Genomic DNA, 19,228 nt, shown 5'->3' with positions numbered 1-19,228 from the left:
ACACCACTGATACTTTGCATCTGTCAGGTCTACTTTTCCCTAAATTTGGGTTGATGTTAAGACCATGTCATGCACAGTGGCTCTGTTTTTCATGACAATGAAGTTATACTGGCTTCATTGTTTTCCCATAAACATATAATATTTATTCTTAATTTTTACAGAAATTAGGGCCTGGTTGTTTTCTCTAGCAAGGTTCAGCATTGTGTAAACCAGTGGTTCAGAGCTTTAGGATGAGTTTTGTACTTACCACAGCCTCTCCATAGCTGTTAGGCAAAAATCCAGAAATTCTTCTCTGTGATGGTGGTGAGGCACAGAAACAGGTTATCCAGAGAAGCTGTGCCTGTCTCATCCCCAGAGGTGTTCAGGGCCAGGCTGGATGGAGCTCTGATCTAGTGAAAGGTTGGCATTAAATCATCATTGGCACTAAATGATCTTTAAGGTCCCTTCCCACCCAAACCATATCGTGATTCTGCGATCTCTTTTTGAAATAAATTCTAAAGGAGAGAATGAACCTGAAAAGACTGAAAAACCCAAATTGAGCCATAGTCTACTAATTATAAAGTAACAAAAAAACAGATAACAAAAAAGTAATACTTTATTGTGAGTTTCAACTCTAGTAAGGTTGGAACAATAAATTGGTAAATACTTCAAATTAATCCCTGAAAAAGGCTTGAAAGAATAATTGCATGAAATAAAAAATTGCAACTTATAAATCCTGTTCTGTATTTTCTGGGAAATTTTGTGCTGAAATTAAAGCAATAAAAGCAGTTCTTTATTTGGGATATTTTTTACTGCTGCCTGCCCCTTGAGAATCTCAGGTTCTTTTGTGTCTACCAACCAAACTAAAGCATTAGCTTTTTGTTTACTACTCAGAACGAATAACAAAAGAAGCATTAAGCCTTAAAACCTGTCCGTAAATTATCCTATGGGGTTTTTTTTTGGTTGTTTTGTTTTGTTTTTTTTTTTGAGGGGGGAACAAAGAGGTAGGGTCAGGTGTCTATTGGCATTTTATTTTTCTTTTTCCTTTTTATAGCTTCTAATGTGTAAGGTTTCCAGTCAAGCAGAACATGGATGTCACATCCTCTGCCATGCACATCTTGAAATTCATAGAAATAAAAATTCATTTAATTGCTGCAATATAGCTCCTCAGCTATCTCGCTTCCTTGAAGTTCTTACGGTCAAATACTTCTGATTCCTGCCATATTAAGCACAACACTTGAATTACTGAAACATCTCTATAAATTCTAGGATGAAGATTTTAGGTAATTCTGACATTAATTAATTCTGATCCTGTGCTTTGCACTTGCTTTGTTTCTTTAACTAAAAATTACTGTCTGGATGAATGATACCTTATGAATTATTTTCTTTATCTCTACTGAAGTTGTAGTTACATCAGGTCATTATTTGAAAGTCTAGGTTACAGCTTAAGAGAAGAGCAGAAGACTGTAAATGACAAAACCTATACATTCTTAATTACTTTGTTGTATCTACACCATAGGATTTAAAGACCTTACACTGCACCTGTGTTAGTTGCAACAAGTGTTTTGTGAGTGACTTTTTGAACAAGTGAATTCAAGCCTGGTATAAATATGTAGAATTCTACCCAATGCAGTTTGCTTAGAGGTAGGTCCAGATCAGTTTTTTCCTATGATAAATTTCTCATTTTGTGATGTACAATAATATTTGCTGTGGTGTCACACAAAATGGTGATCTATGAGAGTATAAAAACCACATTTTGGCTGAAGAGTACCTGTGTTCAAAGGCTGTGTACAGCTTTGTGGAGAAAGGTGCACTGGCCATTGAGAAAATCTCTGTTAAACTTCAGAGAAAGCTTTCTTAGATATCTGAGAGTTGCTCTGTTTGTGAAATATCTCTACTGTGTATATTTTATCTTATTGTTCTAAAAATAAATAAAACCCACACAGGCTGATAAAAGTTGCTGTGAACCAAGCAAACAGGTGAAGATGTGGGAAATGCTGCCACTCCTAAACTGCCTGCCACTGATAAAACATGTCATGAATTTTCACAGCACAGTGGCTCTGTGCTCCCTAATAGAAGAGTTTAACTTCTGCTCTATGAATTTTGTCTTAAAGCACGATTTGTGACTCCCAAGAATTTATGATTCCCACAATGAAGAATATTTCTCCACCTGGGCTGACAGCTCTCGATATTCCTTGTGTCAACACCTCCCTACTTGTACCACTGCTCCCCTGCCCAGCAGACATTAAATAACAACATACACAGTGGCACACGAATCAGGAGGATTATCACCACTTCTTACTGCAAAGTTAGCAAACAAGAAGAAGAAAACATGCAATTTTCAAACAGCTTAATAAAGGGGAACAAGTTAAAATAAATATAAGTGCAAGAGCTGGGTAGAAAAGCAGATAAATCCCCACATATGTTCAGGGAGCAAGGTGTGTGCCAGTCTGTGCTAGGAGAGAAGAAAAATTGAAATTATTCAGGTGCACACACAGAAATAAAGCAGTATTTCCTGCTCACCCAACTACAGCAGTAAATAATGTACTTTTTAAAATTCTGTTTCTGTTCAGAGCCTTAAACTACCTTTCTCCTGTGGTTAAAAACTGCCCTCACAAACCCAGGAAGGGGAGACAAAATAAGTTCCAATATGAAACACCTACGCACGTTCCTTCCAAGGTGAATATTACTGAATTCTACTGAATATTACTGGACTACTTATGTGTTTAAATTTGTACTCCAATATTTTGATAAATTGAAGTGTGGGTCATTCAAAGTTAAATGAATAGTTTCCATTCCAGTAAACTCTGTGTGGTTGGAAAAAGAAAGTTAAAAACATACAGCAAACATTTTAAATAAATGCATTTAAAGCTTATGAAACACAACGTTAAACAGTAATAATTTCCGTGAATCCAGCGATCATTTTCAAGGGGATGTATCTTTAATTGTGCTTGCTATTCAAATGGGACTCGGAGGGCAATGGGCATTTTTTAAAAATTTGACTTCAGTTGCATGAGTGGGGCCCTTCTGAAATTTCCCAAGTGACATTAAGGTCCCAGTCCTTGTGCAATTTGGACTGAAACTCCTGAGATGCTGTAAAGCAGGCACAAGCTGAGGGAGGCATGACGAAAATATCAGTTTGTCAAGTTCAGCTTGACCCAAAACAAGCAACAAAAGAATCGCAGTCCAGACACTGCTCAGAAAAGGCTCAACACAGTAACTTTCTTATATAAATTAACTCCTATGCTAGTAAAGAAAAATGCAAGAAATAATTAGTAGTTTTAAACGAATTAATCGATATTTAGAAAATAGGTAATTGTAGTCATGGAAGATATTTAAAGTATGTGGCATTCTTTTAGCAAGTAAGAGAGGGAGTTTCTTTTTACTAAATATTTAATCAAAAGAGATAAAAAAATCTCTGCAAAATCTCCTTCAAGCCACTAGAGGATGAGTACTCCTCCATCAAAATAAATAGTTAAGCTGTAATGTAGCTTATCTACGCCACACTAATAAGCTATTAGGGTGGTAATACAATTCAAATCCTAGCTAGTGTAAATGAGGGAGACAGCTTGAATCCTTATTGAATACTAAGATTAGTAATTTGTTTATGGAAACCTGACTATAAAATTATTTAAATTATGCACACTGGAACATTAATATGCATAAAAAGAAATAGCATTTCAAAAAATGACTAAGTAATTGGGCAAGCATAATATCTTCTGTTGTAAGGTTAAATATTTCCATATTAAAATAATATAAACATTGTTTATATATTCTGTGAAAAGCTAAGAAAAATGTGATGAAGATATGTACAATCTGACTCGGAGCACTGTGTTATGTCCTGCTTGGTCAGTTCCATTGGTTGACCAGCTTATTTTTAAAGTAGTTATTTTCTGCAATTACCAGGCTACTCCACCAACAGAATTCATTGTCTAGTGTAGCTGTCAGTCCTGAAACCATATTTTCCAATGCTTATCTAAAATGTCTTACTCCTAAAAACCTTCAGATATAGACGAGAATTATTGAACCCTTTGGGGGTACAGGAAAATCTGGAAAAGAGGGTCACTGCGTAACTGACTGTTCAGCCATCCTCTTTGATAGGGGACGTCAGTCAGCAGCTCAACACAATTAGCATGGGCCAGAAGCAGAGCTGGAGCAGAAAGATGGGTCAGCTTCGAGAGGAGAACATCTTTTCAGATTGTCTGGTTTTGATAATCAGTTCTATAAAATTTTTAGAGAACTGGCCGAAGCTTGTTATTAACAAGTATCTTTGACAGCCTGTGCAGAAAGGTGAAGTCCTATGAGACTGCAAAAGGACAAACCTTATTGAGAAGGAGGACAGAGAGAATTACAGCCCTGCTGCTTTAACAGCAAATCCCAGAGCAACCTGGGATATATACAAATTATTTGAGAGCACTTGGAAGATAACAGGGAGACAGCAGCAGCCTCTGTGGACTTATCAAGAACAAATCCTGTCAAATGTAAAAGGAGTCGGTTCGAGCAGAGCGGTCCCTGCAGCGCCCGGGCCGCAGCAGGCGCGGAGGCAGCAGAGGGAGCCGGAGCGGCACCGAACGCGCTGCGAGGAGGGAACGGGGCTGGGGAAACATATCGTGGTCAAGCTGCTTGATACCCTGATGAATTTTCAGTTCGCTTAGCACCACCAGTTATTTCTGCTCGTGATAGAGGTTTTGGCCATAAATGAAGTGTGACACTTAATGAAAATTGTAAGCAGGAATCCTCCTGTACCCTGCAATATGGATGTGAGAAGTCATTAGTTATGAAAAATTCAAATACTTCGCTTTTGCAGAAGCAAATTAATAGAAGGCCAAAGAACAGGGGTTATCTCTCTGCTCTCTGTTAGCTGATTAACAGATCTCGTACCTTAGTGCTAGTAAGAGGTAGTAGAAAAACACCCAGAAGACTGCTAAAATAAAAATCGATTTTTAAAAATCAGCCGTAGGTAATCTCACTTGAGAAAACATACACGTTCTTTGCAGTATGAAAAATGATACGATTAGTGTTTATGCTTTTCATCTGACCTGCTTCGGTCTCAACAGATCTTTAAAGAAATCATCAGTGAATTTCACTTGTGAGGCAGTAAATAAACAGCAATCGGTGAGCTGATCTCAGGCCGGAGCGTCCCTCCCCGGCTGCCCGCCTAAGCCAGGGCAGCGCTCGGTCCCGCCGGGCTCCTCTGCGCCGTCCCGGGCCCCGGCCGCGGGCGGAGGCCCGGCAGCGCGGAGTGCCCCTCGGGCGGCTCAGGAACGGGCTGCTCCCGTTTAGGGGCGCAGCGCCGCTCCCCGCGCCCCGGCAGCTCGGCACAGCCCCCGCCGGCGGGACGGGGCTGGTGCGCGGTCCCGGCCGCTGCGCCCGGGCTCGGCCCGGCCCGGGGGTCGCTGCACACCCGGTCCCGGCCCCGCTGTCCCGATCCCGGCCCCGCTGTCCCGGTCCCGGCCCCGCTGTCCCGGTCCCGGTCCCGGCCCCGCCGCCCCTCAGCCCGTCCCGCCGGGCCCGCGCGCCGCGGGCGGGCGGCGCCCCCTGGCGGTCCCGCGGCGGCGCGGCAGCGGCTCCGCCCCGGCCCGGCCCCGCCCGCCCGTTGCCCGGGGAACGCGGGCCGGGAGCAGCAGGGCGGCCGCTGCCTCCATCCCTCCATCCCTTCTTCCCTCCCTCCCTGCCGCCGCCAGGAGCGGAGCGGCGCCCGCACCTCACGCCCCGCCGCCATGCCCCGAGCCGCCCCGCTCCTGCTGCTGCTGCTGCTCGCCCTGGCCGAGCGCCGCGCCTGCCTCCCCGCGCCGGCCAGCGCCGCGCCCCCCGGCCGGGACCCCTGCCTCAGCCAGCCCTGCCGCAACAACGGCACCTGCTCGCCGCTGCCGCCGCCCCGCCGCCTCCAGCTGATCCTGCCCCAGCCCCCGATCGGCTACAGCTGCACCTGCCCCCCGGGGGTCACCGGCGACTCCTGCCAGGTAAGGGGCGCGCCTCAGCGCCGCCCGCCCGCCGCGCGTCCTTGTGCCTGTCCCTGCCCTTGGGTGTCCCCGCGCTCTGCGGGCACAGAGCGAATGTTCTCCCCCCGGCCCATCTCACCCCTGCCCCGTCCGCGGGCGGCTCTGCCCGCCCTGCCGCGCTCCGCATCCCGCCCTTCCCGCTGCCCTGCGCCGGCCCTGTCGCCCCGGCCGGCCCCGGTCCCTGGCGGGCGGTGTCGCGTCCTCCCCGCCCCGCTCGGCCGCTCCCCCGCCGGCTCCGTTCCCGGCCGCCGCGGGCACCCGGGGCTGCCGTGCCCCGGCGCTTCCCGGGCTTCCCGAGGAGCTGCCGGCCCTGAGGGCTGCGGGCAGCGCCGGGAGCCGCGGCGGACGGAGCGGCTGGGGCTCCGGGCTCGGTCGGGGCTCGGGAGGACGGGGCTGAGCCCCGCGGTGCCCGCCAGGTTAATGCCGGTACTTCAGCCAGCCCCGCCGCCCAGACCTCGCAGGTTATTTAACACCGATTTACTGGAAGGTGAAAAGAATGGTCCTTGGAAGCGGATGCTCTACTGCACTGAATGCTAGTCCTTAAATCGTGTCTCCAGTGGTTATTTTCATAGGCTAGGAGTGCTCGCTCCCACATTTCGGGTGGCTTTTGAATTGATCTTGAATTCTGAAAGATCGGAGCGCTCAAAGTAGGGATAATGATCTAAAATACAGAGAAGCAATAAGAATATATCTCTTAATGTGCTTGGTCATATAGGGACCTAATGTAATATAATATTTGAATTTAATTACTGTAACATGAAATAGTATTTTTTTTTCTTTTTTTCCCTTTTGTCTCTAGCATTAAGGATCTTTGTTATCATGTTAAGAAATTCACAAACACTCAGTTTTGTCTATCTCCAGATAAGGAAAAGCCGGTGCAGGTACACAGAGGTTTGTTTCCTGCATGTGTATATGCTGGGGTACTTTCCGTGACAGTGGTCTACAAAGGGCTCTGTGGATGGACAACCATTGCTTTGTCAATGCTCTTGCTTGTAAGTGCATTTGACATGGAAGCAAATGACTTCAAGTAATTTCAGTCAGCCTTTTAGTCTTTATTTTCTCGTTCCTTTGTCCTGTAGTGTCTGAACTATACTGCTAAATAGATGAAAGGGATAATACGTTTACTGAAGACTTAATGTGTAGTCGAGTGTAAGAGTGATTGTAAAGTAGGAGCGCTATGCACAGAGTTCTCCGCTTCCCTTGAAATGCCTCAACTGGTTCAATGTAACAATGAAAGTGAAAATATTTACACTAATGAGATTCTGTAAAATCGGAGAGATGAAAGTGGATTAAAGAGATTTATCTTTGGCTATTTTAGATCTTGTCGTAGGAGTTTACTATGCTTCTATCTCTACAAAGAAAGAGAGCGCTGTGTGTTTGCTTCTGCACATTGCTGTTAGACTTAAGTGTCTGAGATCGACGACTGAAAGATTAATGACCCTTTTGAAGACCTAGTAAAATGTAACACTTGCTGCCATCACACCTCCTATGAAGTGTTGTGCCTGGGGATCTGGGTTTAATTGTTTTTCTAATAAAAGACATAGGCAATGTTTTCATAGCAGTTATACATTCTATTAACTAATAACAGGAGGCTTATGGTGTTATACATTTGTTTCTTTTTATAAAACAGTGAGTAATGACCTCTGCAAGGAACACTGATAAAGAAATGAGTGCCACTTTTAGCTATCACATCAGCAGTTTTAAGTGTGGATACCAGGTAGTTCCGGAAAGTTAATATGGTTTTGAAATGTAACTTTAAATGGAGACCAGGAAGGATTTTTTAAGGGTGTAAAATAAACACAGTATGCCCATCTTTGAGGTTTTGCTCATTTTATCAAAATAAGGAATAAATAAATGTACAAATGCATTACTTCTTGTGTTGCTCTGTCATTCAGATACCTCAGAGCTTAACAGCTGCCCTAATAGTTTAAACTTCCACAAAGAAAGGTCACGTTTTCTAATTCAGTGACAGTAAATAACCATAATGATTTAAAAAGAACTGTAAGGATTTTTTCATGTACCATTACAGGTTATGAGAAAACTATTGGCTAAATCAGGGTATCACTGGGATATATCTAGATAGGGATTTTTGTCTTAATGCTGCAGTTGGTACTGAACAGTTGGACTCACAGAGGGAAATGCCAGGAAGGGAAGAAAGAATGGGAATTATTGTCTTTAAATACTCAGATCATGGAAAGTAAGTTTGAATTTTTGGAATTTATGGTCCTGGATGGAATTATTTCTGGTTTGGAATTTATGATTCTTGGAGTTCTTTGGGAATTCCAGCTTCCCTAAAAAGATAGAATTAACTTTCACATTGCTTCTTGTAGTGAAGGCAACATTTCAATGATTCTGCTCAGATGTGTCGAGATTTTAGAATGAAGACAAAATGTTCTCAATGTGCCTGTGAGTCAGCTGGGCATGGTGAAGTTGATAATGCAGAAAGATTGCTGAGAGTCAAACCTGGAGACTGAACAGCAATTTTACCCCTGAATATTTTACTGTAACTAGTTTTGATGAATCTGTGGATGCTGGTGCTGGCATGGGAAAAGAATAAAACTGACATCACGTAAACATGAGGTACTTCTAGAAGTCCAGAGCTTTCCTATCACCAAGTGATGTATTTTACTGGGGCAAGCCAATTCTATGATTTCATGTTATAATTGCTTTAGTAACTCATTATTTATTTAACAACAGAAATTACAGGTCCTTCTAGTACATCCATTCCATGAATTATGTATTTGTACATACCTCACATTATTTATGCTTTGAATATACTTTGCTTTGCAAATGTCAGGCTTTTTTTTTTTTTTTCTCTTTTATGGATTATCTGCTTCTTCTTTGTGGGACATTGCTCTAATTTACCTCCATTTCTTTTCGTGCTTCTGAATTTTTTCCCCACTTCTCTTTACAACACTTCTAGTCTCTAAGGGAGACATAGAATTACTATTTTGAAGTATCTTATACTTTGGTCTGAGCAAAGAAATCCCATGTATTCCCAAGGAAATTGTACAAAAATTATAGTGAAATCAACTGCCTTTTTTCTGTGGGAATTTGAAATTGGCCATTTTTCAGGTTTACACTGAGGGAATTTGATGAAATAAACTGAAATGAACAGATACTAAAGTACCATTAACTTTATAATCCCTAATTTTTTATTTGTGTTTTACTTTTAAAACAATATTTTTATATGACTAATGTAATCACTACTGTGTTATGTTTAATGATATACAGAATCCAATAAAATAGTTTTTCTTGACCCAGAAAGTTGTATGTAAAAATTAATTTGTGTTAGTACTTCAGGAAATAATTTTAGAGACATAAGGCACACAATAAGTAGTTAGGAAATGAAAAACCTTCATGATCAATTTTGTAATTTGCTTAAAAATACAAAATTGGAACTTAGCTAATTGCATTGAATTGCATTATGTTTATTTGATCCCATGCTAGTGCTAATTTCATTAAAAGGCTATCACATGAAGAAATATTAAATTATTAATGTATTTTAAAATACTGTCATACATACTTTGTTTTAGTTGCTTGTCTTGCTTGTTTTTTTAATTTAATTTTTTTCTCTCTCTTTTGGTTGATAATTTTCTCTCATTCTTTTACTTTGCTACTTTTTAATATATTTTTAGTTTTTTTATAGATTGACAGTAATGAAAACTAGAAAACAAGTAGCATCCAAGCATACTGAAGCAGTGCTCTGACTTTGCAGCAGTTCTCTTCTATCCAGTCTGATTAGTGATGAGTGACTGTTCCACTTCTGAGCGTGACGTGGTAGCCACTGGTGCAGTGCATTTTTGAGATAGTGTTCAAGTAACTCTTTTAGTAGCAAAGAGTTCTCTTTGGTCTTGAGGATGATTTGTTGTGTTTACTGGTTGTATTTCCACAACTAGAACAGAAAATATTTTTTAGACATAATTATGGACACTTTATTTATAATGGAATTCTAGAAGGATGTAGCCTGAGTTTAAAGAAGTCAAGGAAGGAACTGATACTGTAAAAACTGGACAATAGATTGCATTTTAAATTTTGTTCTTATAATTACTTTTTACTTTTTAAAGTGATTTTTTATTTCCCTCCTGAATCTCTGCCTGATTGTTCTTCATTCCCTCCCTTTTGTTTTGTACATTTGAATGCCAGATGAATTTATTTTTGTCTTTGATCATAGTATTTGAATGTTTGTAGACTTTAGTGCAGGGGTTTCAGGATTTTATGTCCTTTGACCCCTGCTTTTGTATTTTTATCTTGTGTTGGGTTTTTGCTTCTTTTTTCTTTGAATTTTTTTTTTTTTGTCTAAATAGATTTCTAGTAATGTGTTTAATGCTGAATGCAGAAATCCAGACTTAGCAAATTGCTGGAGGAGGAAGGATTGTTGTTACTTGGCTCACTGGTCTAATACTTCAGTGTGAGCAGTGTGAATTACATTGGCCAGGTTATTTCAGGTTGCACTGGACAGTGCTGTGTAAAAGGACATCCTTTAATCTAACTGCTAAATCACCTTGGTGTCAGTATCCTGATTAATTCCTCACATGATTCTGTTTTCTATTAAGTGCTGACATCCCTTCTGAACACTCTCCAGTCCATAAATTAGTAATGAATTCTCTAATATATTGAAAATGCTATTTTTCCCATTCTGTACTTATTAATGAAGGGTATATACTTAGATTATGTGGTTCTTGTGATTCAAATGTTTTGTGATGTGACCACTGTGTTTGCTCTTTTACCTTTAATAAAGATAACATGTAAAGTTAGCAGATGCCCTCAAATATTCTTTTATTTGGATGTCCTTTGGCCCGAGTTTTGAGATACCATGTTATTTCCTTCTGACTAGCTCTGCTCACTCTTGCAGTACTTTCAGGATACAGAATTTAAATATTTGCACTGATTAATATACTGTGTGTGAGAAGAGTCTGTGGGACCTAAGTTTTTACTTGGAGGCATCAAAGGGGGATCCAAGTGCTCTTCTCAACCACCTAATGGGTGGTCATGGAGAGCAGGAGCAAGATTTTTCCCAGATGTGATCAGTGAAAAGAGAGGGGGCACACATCTTATAGAAGGGGAAGTCCCAGAAATCTAAGGAAAAAATTCCTTGCAATGATGGTGGTCAAACACTAGAATAGACATTTAGAACAGTTGTAGGACCTTCATCCTTGGAGATTCTGGGCTTGTGTGGCCAAAACCACCCAACCACTCAAACACTGTGACCTGAGCAGGGCTTCGAGAAAAGAACTCTCTCAGGTTCCTTCCAGTCTAAACCATTCTGTATATACACACACCTGTATTTTTTTCTTCCCCATTAGATTTTGCATTTGTCTATTAGTCTTGTCCTGTTCCTGCCTTCCCTTTGCTGGAAATCTGAATTATTTCTTTGTTGTTATATATGTCTGTTTTACATCAAGTTTAAACTGTACTTGGATGCTGACAAACTTCCTGCCATGCAGGCAGGACTCCTAAGATGGCAATGCTACTGTTAGATATCTGAAAAATGAATTCCAGGACACTTAGTTTACATCTACTATAGTCACAAATTACTATATTCACATTCCACCATCATTGTTGAGTTTGTTTTCAATTTACAATTGTGTGTCACATGGAATTTATGGGTGTAATTTGTTTTCTGTGAGTTCTTGTGGTCTGCAAGTGCAGTATTGTTCAGGCACCTGGTGAACTCTGATCTCCAGGGTCGCAGTGGAGCTGGTGAAGTTCTGCAGTGTGGCAATGTGTTGTTTCAAATAGCACAGAATAAATAAATGTGAAAACTAGTTTCTACGCCCAATTTATTTGAGCTTTTAGAACATCTGGTTTCTCTAAGTGTAGTAGAAATGTATTTCCAGTTAAAAATTTAAGCTTTTAAAATTAGCATCTTGCCTTGAAGCATATAATGTGAAAATATGTAAGAGTCCGCTCAGCAGTTTCCTAAGCAGTCAATAAAAAAATGTGCTGTGATTTTTGCCATGGGATCTAAACAAATTTATTGTAAATATCTGTAGAATAAAACTGGAATGATGTAATAACCCAGACTGTCTCAGTTATATGAGAGGTTTTTATTTAGGTATCATCTAGACACTGACCTTTGGAATCTTTGTATTGCCTTTTCCAATATCTCAAATGCCTCCCTTTAAATTAGTTAAAAATAGTTCATTTTAAAGGCTAGTCAGGTCATTACATATAGTGCAAACTATTTTGTTCTGAAAAATTCCATAATATAAATGAAAGTTTCATGTGTTGCTTTCAATACAATAATTTTTTTATGATTGAAGATTGCAAAAAGCTGGATCAGGTGTAAAGTAACTGAATAATAATAGAAGATATGCTATGCTAAGATGCTTTAGCTTTTCATACGCTGTATTTTATTGCAGTTTATGCTCTTTGATCTAAGAGAATCAGTTTGTAATCATATCTGCTTAAAATCCACCATTGTTTTACTTTCCTTTGAAATAATGTAACTTGATGTTGTCATGTGTGTATTGAGTAGCTCTGCAACTCATCTTTAGTGGAGCAAGTTCCCAATGGAAATGGACTTGAATGCCTTGGTTCAGTGTTACAGGAGTAGCAATAATAATGTCAGTAATTTCAGAAGTGGTATTTAGCAAGATCTCACTTATCATGGGATCTTGAGTCTAGAAATCTTAGCAGATGATTAATTAAAATTAAAATTCTGATTTAATAGGCTGATATGGGTTTGCTGAAAACAGTGTCCACTTGACTACAAGTATAGGTTGGTTGGTTTTTGGTTTTGCAGTTGCTTTTAGTGCTCTCACAGCTCACTCTGTTCTTGTTAAATATCAAACCCCCATTATATTTTGTGTTACATTTGTGTTCCAGTTAATCCCATAGCTTAATTTAGTGGAAAATAATAATTTTGCTAGTTTTCATTTTCAGTTTTTCAATATAATTGCATTCCCCTGTTGTATTTTTTTCCCTCTGAAAATAAGTTATTCCACTCTTTCCTCTCTGTGAATATAGTGAATATTTTTCTTTTTGCAATGCCCTTTCTGAACGGAGTCAGTCAGTTAATGGTATTGCTATTGTTTGTTGGTTAATCTAAAAAAAAAGGTTTTGTGCAATACCAAATTACATTTTTATGTATGCTGAGAGGTTACCTGTCTCTTGCCAACTGCACTAGAGGGAAGGCTTCGATAATATTAATCTTTTTAGTATACTTTTGATTGATGTGATAAGCTTAGCTCAGCAACCTGCCTAGATGTATGGTGATCCCCAAATGAAAGGATCCAAATTTACGGTGCGCCTGCATCAGTTGAAAAAACATTTTTTAGCAAAAGTAGGGCTAATTGCATTAAAATTTCATAGTGGCATTTAAGCCAAAAGCTGAAGGTAAAAGTAGCTTATTATGTACATTTGACACTGCAGAGCACTATTTATTAACAGTCTTGGGTTGGTTTTTAAGGAAAAAAGTTTTATTCAGCTTTTTGATTCTGTATAGTTTTTCCAATTTACTTGTTACTGGAATAAAATAAACGCCAAAATAAATGTTCTCTGTAGCAACAGTTTTCATTTGTCAATACGAATTCACAAAACAGAAATTGTAATTTTATTACTAGAAAAAAGATCGTAATCTGTGATTAATTTGTAATTTTCCAACAATTTTGTAACAAGAGAAAGACACATCGAAATAAACATTGAGGAAGTAGTATTTGCTTGGTCAGAAAACTCTTTAATTTTTCTATTGGCTGAGTGTAATCTCTTACAAAGAAGTACTCAGGAACTCAAAAGCTGATTTGTGTGCTGCATATGGAGCCTGTTTTATTTCAGCAATACATATCACTGTCCTATATTATTTTTCAAATTTGCTTGAATAATGACCTTGGTTTGCTTTACAATAATATAGGCTGTGACAATTATAATTTATTTTTAGTATTACATTCTGGTGTAAACCCTGAAAAAGTAGCTGTAAATTCTATAGAAAGGTCTGGAATTTATACATAGTGACAAGGAATGGGGATATCAGGATCTGGTTCTTGCAATTCTCACTGCCTTGCTGAGTCACACTGGGCAAAAACTCATAGAACCTTCTTACTTCCATTTCTCCTTTGTAAATTCAGTTAATCCTGGGTTTTCAAAAGGTTAATTTGTGAATAAATATAAAGACTGCTGAGTGAGAAGTACTTTATAGGGAAGCATAGTATTGAAATGCCAGATTCTGAATTACATATCAGTGATCCTATCAGGATACATTTAAATTCTAATGAAAAAAAGCTTTCTTATTAAAGACAAAAAAAAAAAAATCAACCACTTGGACTATTTTTGTATCTGGCAAATATTCAGTCTAGCAGTTTACAGAATAATTTAGTTTCATAATGTTCTTTCCCACTGGAAACAGGGCAATATATGAATGACCAGTATTTCAAAGACTTCTGTAGCAAAGGTGTTTGTGAACAAGGTGCTCTTGAATAAGGTAAGAACAGAATTCCAATTGACAGTGAAAGTAGGGTTGTTTTACTGAGATAAGGTCACTGAATGTTAATGGTTTTGAGAACTCTGTTGTACCTCACCTATTAGTTGCAACAGCAGCTGTATTGTCAGTTTGAGAAGACTTTGAGGTAGCTGTAGGAACAATAGCTGTAAAGAAAGTAAGGAGATAGGGTTCCTTTTCTTTCCAACAAGCCTCTCTTTCAGCCCAGGTAGCCCTTATCTGGTCCTTTGTGCTGGATCTAACAAAGCTGAAGCTTGTCAAAGACAAGTGTACAAGAGGAGGAGTAACTTCACTCAACCATGCCTATTCTGAATAAATAAACTCTGATTCTCTGGGAGGAATATCCATAAGTTTTGGTGGGTGTATCTGGTAGAAACTTCACTGAGCCTGAGTGCTCAACATGCAATTTAAAGATGTGCAGATAATGTCACAAGAAGGTAGAATGTTGTTCCCTTCTATGAACAAACAGTGCTTGGTTCCCTGAAATTACATTGAGGTAACTTTTTTTACAAGATAGAGAAGGCAGAAATAGAAAGCACCCCGAGAAAACTTGGTAATAGATATGGGAAGATTTTAATTATGTGGGATGGACTACTTGTTTACTTTTATACAGAGACAAACAGGAAGAGTCTGAAAGTAATCTCGTGACAAGAACAATCCCTTAAAAAAACCAGTATCAGTGAAATAGTTAAATTATTTTGGGTATCAGCTATTAATCAAATCATGTGGCTAAGGAATATAAATGGACAATTTTTTGTAATTTCCCAGACTTAGTATTTGGTGTGATCTCCCTTTGAAATATATATTGGTTGTGTTTGTCCATAAGGACAGTAACTATCACCAAGAGCCCCAATGACAATTCTTCAGTTTCTTATTCAGCCTTAATGATTTGTGCATTCAATTCAGCAAATCTGTAAAAATTAATGCAAATTTTATTTTTGCTTTCAAGGTGGTGTATGGTTTCTTCTGCTGAAGAAATTAAGCAAATAGTTAAATACCTTTAACAAAATCAAATTAGTGAACGAATTTCTGTTATGGCTAACCAGAACAAATTTTTTAGGTTAGCAGTCTATTAATAACTTGCAATTGACTGTATACTTGTACTTCTATTGTAATCTAATTTTCAGTCAAATTTAACCGTTTTCAAACAAACTGAACATTAAACAGAAGGAAGAAGGTATGTAAAAGTCTAATAATAGTTTATGAGCTAAATGCCTCTTGTGTTGAGATTTCTAATTATGCTGTATGGTTGCAAGAGAGTTTTCTGGCATTTATTGTGACTATGGAACACCAAGGCTGTATGTGGGGATCTGAGAAACTTTCTCATTTGAGAATGTCTTTGAATTTCAGGGAGTTGGGTTACATGAGGTTTACTGACATGGGCAGGGTCTGTAAGATCAGATACTTGATTGATTCTTTTTAAGGCTACATTGTACTGTGTGATGATGGCATATGTGACAGCTGAAGAAAATGGTGTTGAGTCCCCTGGGAAATTAACATGTTTAATTGAAAGAAGGACAAATTGACTTAATTTACATGACTGTAATAGACTCTAATGTTAAAATTTGTCTAACTATTGCCTTTTGAAAGTAATGGAAAGGTACTGAGTTGCTGTTACAGAAATTCTTGATAATCTTTCTGAGGACGTGTGGGGACCTGGCTTGTACAGAGGATTCTAAAAATATGGAACATCTTTAGAAGGCTGCTTGGGACTTGACTGTGATATCATTTAAAGTCAATGTAAACTCATAGTAATTTTTCTGTCTATGAAAGTATTAAGTGTAAGTTTAGAAATTGTTATTTCAGTGATCATTTGAGCTCTGCTTTCTTGGAATGTACCAAAGAAATTCTCTAAGGTGAAAGATTGCAGGAACAAGGTCAGCTGTGCCACTTGATTCCAAAGCACCTTTCTCCCCACTTAAACATCATCCCCTGCAATCATCAAATTTCATAATTTTCTTTTCTGCAGATGAGTGAGAAAGGATGGATCATTAGTTACAGTGATTCTACCTTTTCACAAAGGCCTGCTATAAGAATAGCAGGATAGATCTATCAGTTAGATAGTTGCTCTCTGCTTATCAAGTCCTGCTGGTAGCAGTGTGTAGCAAACCAGGGTATGGTCCAAACTTTGCTGGTTTTTATTTAGGAACATTGAGGCTTTTCTGTTAATATAACATATTTGTGAGTGATTTAACCATACTATGTTTACATGAGACTTAATGTAAATCATCATAGTAATAAATTGAAGGATACTTTGGAATGACAGCAGTGCTAACAAACCTTAGTATGTGACACACAGCAAACGCAAATGTAGGATCTTACTCATTTTTGCATGATGCATGTGCTTTTCAATTTGTAATGAGTAGTGCAGCATCTTCCAACTTCAGATTTCTAGTTCTGAGGACATTTTTCTTTTCCAAGATACATTTGCATCCAGCTGTATTCTGTATTCTCAGATCTTCTAAGCTCCTTGCCTACGGTGTGGAAGTTCACCCCACTTGGAGGTGGGGCTTTTTCTGCCAGCAGCTATTGAGCTATGAGAGCTGCTGGCTGGCAGAGGCTCTTCCAGGCTTCTTGGCAGTGAGCAGGACAGTTCTGTGAAGCTGAAGTTCTGTGAAGTCTTGAGAATGTCAAGTTACCCTGGTAGTCTTAGGTCTTTGAAATCCTCTTCTCTGATTTTGAGAGTGGGGCTGCAGCTGGGGGCTTCAAGGGGCAGCATTCCCTGATATTGGAGCAGAACAGTAGTGCTGCAGAAAGGAGGTAAAATGTCAGAAACACAGCTGTGATTTGGCCTCCTCTGATTAGAGGTGCCAGCACAAAACTAATTTTAATCAATGAATTGTCATTTTCTGATAACCCCTATGTTCACCTAGAAGTTTCTATCACTTGTGGTGTCTGGAGAGAAAAGTTCCTGAGTATTTAATGGTGTATTGATTTAGGTGTTAACCTTGCCATTACCTAATCTAATTTTGGAGATAACTCTAAAACTGTTGAGTACCAGTTGTTGATCTAAACAGTTTATTTTTCTCAGTCTTTTTAAAATAACAGAGATGAGGTTTTCTGTTTTTCAAGGGAATTGTAAAGATGTAAGGTTGATTGCTGATCAAGCTGAGCTGATTAAACTTGTATCCCTCATTTTAGAAGAATCTGCTTTTTTTCTAAGGACAATCATGTCAACCCAGAGGGAGCCAAAGTGCACGTAGGGATGTTCCAGTGCAGAAAAAAATTTGCAGTCATTCTACTGCAATTATGGATGAGTAGAATAATAAGTCATTTATAGTTCCTTCAAACCTCATGGAGTAAGTGGGATGAAGATGAGTGTGGAGTACAATATTATGTGTTTGCATTTCTTTAGTTAAGACATGAAATACAAGAAGCATTTGGGGAAAAAAAAGAAGACAAAAGTTAAACTTTATGGATGACTTTTAAGCTTGTATAACAAATAAGCTGAAATATGTGCCATAGATATCCATCGTAGAATGAGGAAATCAATACATTCAGGCTTAATGACAAAGCACTTGTGTTTGTGCTCTGGAGTTTGACAGTTATAGAAGCTTTGATTTCATGTACAAAATATGCTCTGAGCAAGGGAAGTTTGCATTGCTGCATTGGCTGGTTTGGAAAGGAGAGCTGGGCTGGGGCTCTGGTCTGACATCCACTCCCACAGCAGTGCTGCTCCTGAGCCACAAAGCTGCCCTTGCCTTTGACTTTCACAGGGTGTGGAATACTTTTGAGGATACTAGCTAGATGAGTAAATATATATTTCAAACGACCTTTAGAAGGCAGTCTATTTGAAATATTCTCTAGGTAAGTTTTTCTGATTTTCCTCTACCTTTATCAGAACAACATCTGTTTGATTCCCAGTTTGTTTGATGCTTAGGCATCTGTTCACTGCAGTTGCAGGGATGTAATTTTTGTAGCTTCTGGTGTTGTCTTTCAAGTGTGAGTTGCATAAATAAAGTTAGCTGCCAAAAATAGTTTTTATTTTCTTCTTAGACAAAGAGGATTTAGATGCTGAAAAATTCTGATAGCTTCTTCTCTTGCTTGACTTGCATTTCAATGGCATTGTGGGATTTTCTTTTCAGTACTGACAGCTCTTTAGGTATAACTAAAAGGATAGTTGGTTTGAATTTTCTGTCTCAGCTAGGTGAATTCACATAATAGAGAATTTGACTGTTGGCCTTTCCTTTAGCACCTTCCAGGTCTGAGTAAATGCATTAATGATGCTGCGTAGTGTTCCAGGTGTCCTTAGCGCTCTCACAGGTATGAAATACTATGAATTTCTCTGGTCCTATTATAATGTTATATACCATTGTTCATGTGGATACAGTAAACCACATTATTTTTAGCCATCTGTATGGATTTTTGAATTTTGCTTCTTCTAAGGTCAGCATAGTTTTTTAATATAGAAGCAGACATAGACATATGCCATAGGATTTCACATGAATAGAAATATTAAGAACTAGTTTTTGGCATTAAGGTATGAACTGGGATATACAAGAAGCAGATAATTTAGAGAAAAAATAGTTTTCATTGCTAATGAATTTCCAAATATAATAATAATATTTATTCTCTTTTCCTTTTTTTTGGTAGCAAATCTGATATGCATTTCCACAGTGAACACTAGAGAACTAACTAGAGTGATCCAGTTAGTTTTCACTTACTCCTTTAGACAAATTATGGACTTAGAGGTAAAATATTTTTTATTCAGCAGCAATAACCTCAGCAGTGACTTACCAGCTAGAAATATTAGCTACATTTTATTTCTGAAAAATTTAGTGAAACTTGCTCAATGCTTGAAAAATTT

General features: G+C 38.9%; 1 protein-coding gene across 1 annotated transcript in view; it reads left to right on the top strand.

Moving 5' to 3' along the window:
- Positions 1–5,564: 5,564 nt before the first annotated feature.
- Positions 5,565–19,228, top strand: part of DNER (delta/notch like EGF repeat containing) — a 111,237-nt gene continuing 97,573 nt past the window's right edge. Inside the window, exon 1 of the mRNA XM_021536795.4 lies at positions 5,565–5,942. Within this exon, the coding sequence (XP_021392470.2) occupies positions 5,700–5,942 (243 nt within the window). The 5' untranslated portion in view covers positions 5,565–5,699. The remainder of the gene's footprint in view (positions 5,943–19,228) is intronic.

This window comes from Lonchura striata, chromosome 9 (genome assembly GCF_050655825.1).
Source record: "Lonchura striata isolate lonStrDom1 chromosome 9, ASM5065582v1, whole genome shotgun sequence".
Lineage (NCBI taxonomy): Eukaryota > Metazoa > Chordata > Aves > Passeriformes > Estrildidae > Lonchura > Lonchura striata.
Note: the sequence above shows the minus strand (reverse complement) of the source record. Positions and strands in the feature narration are given on the sequence as shown.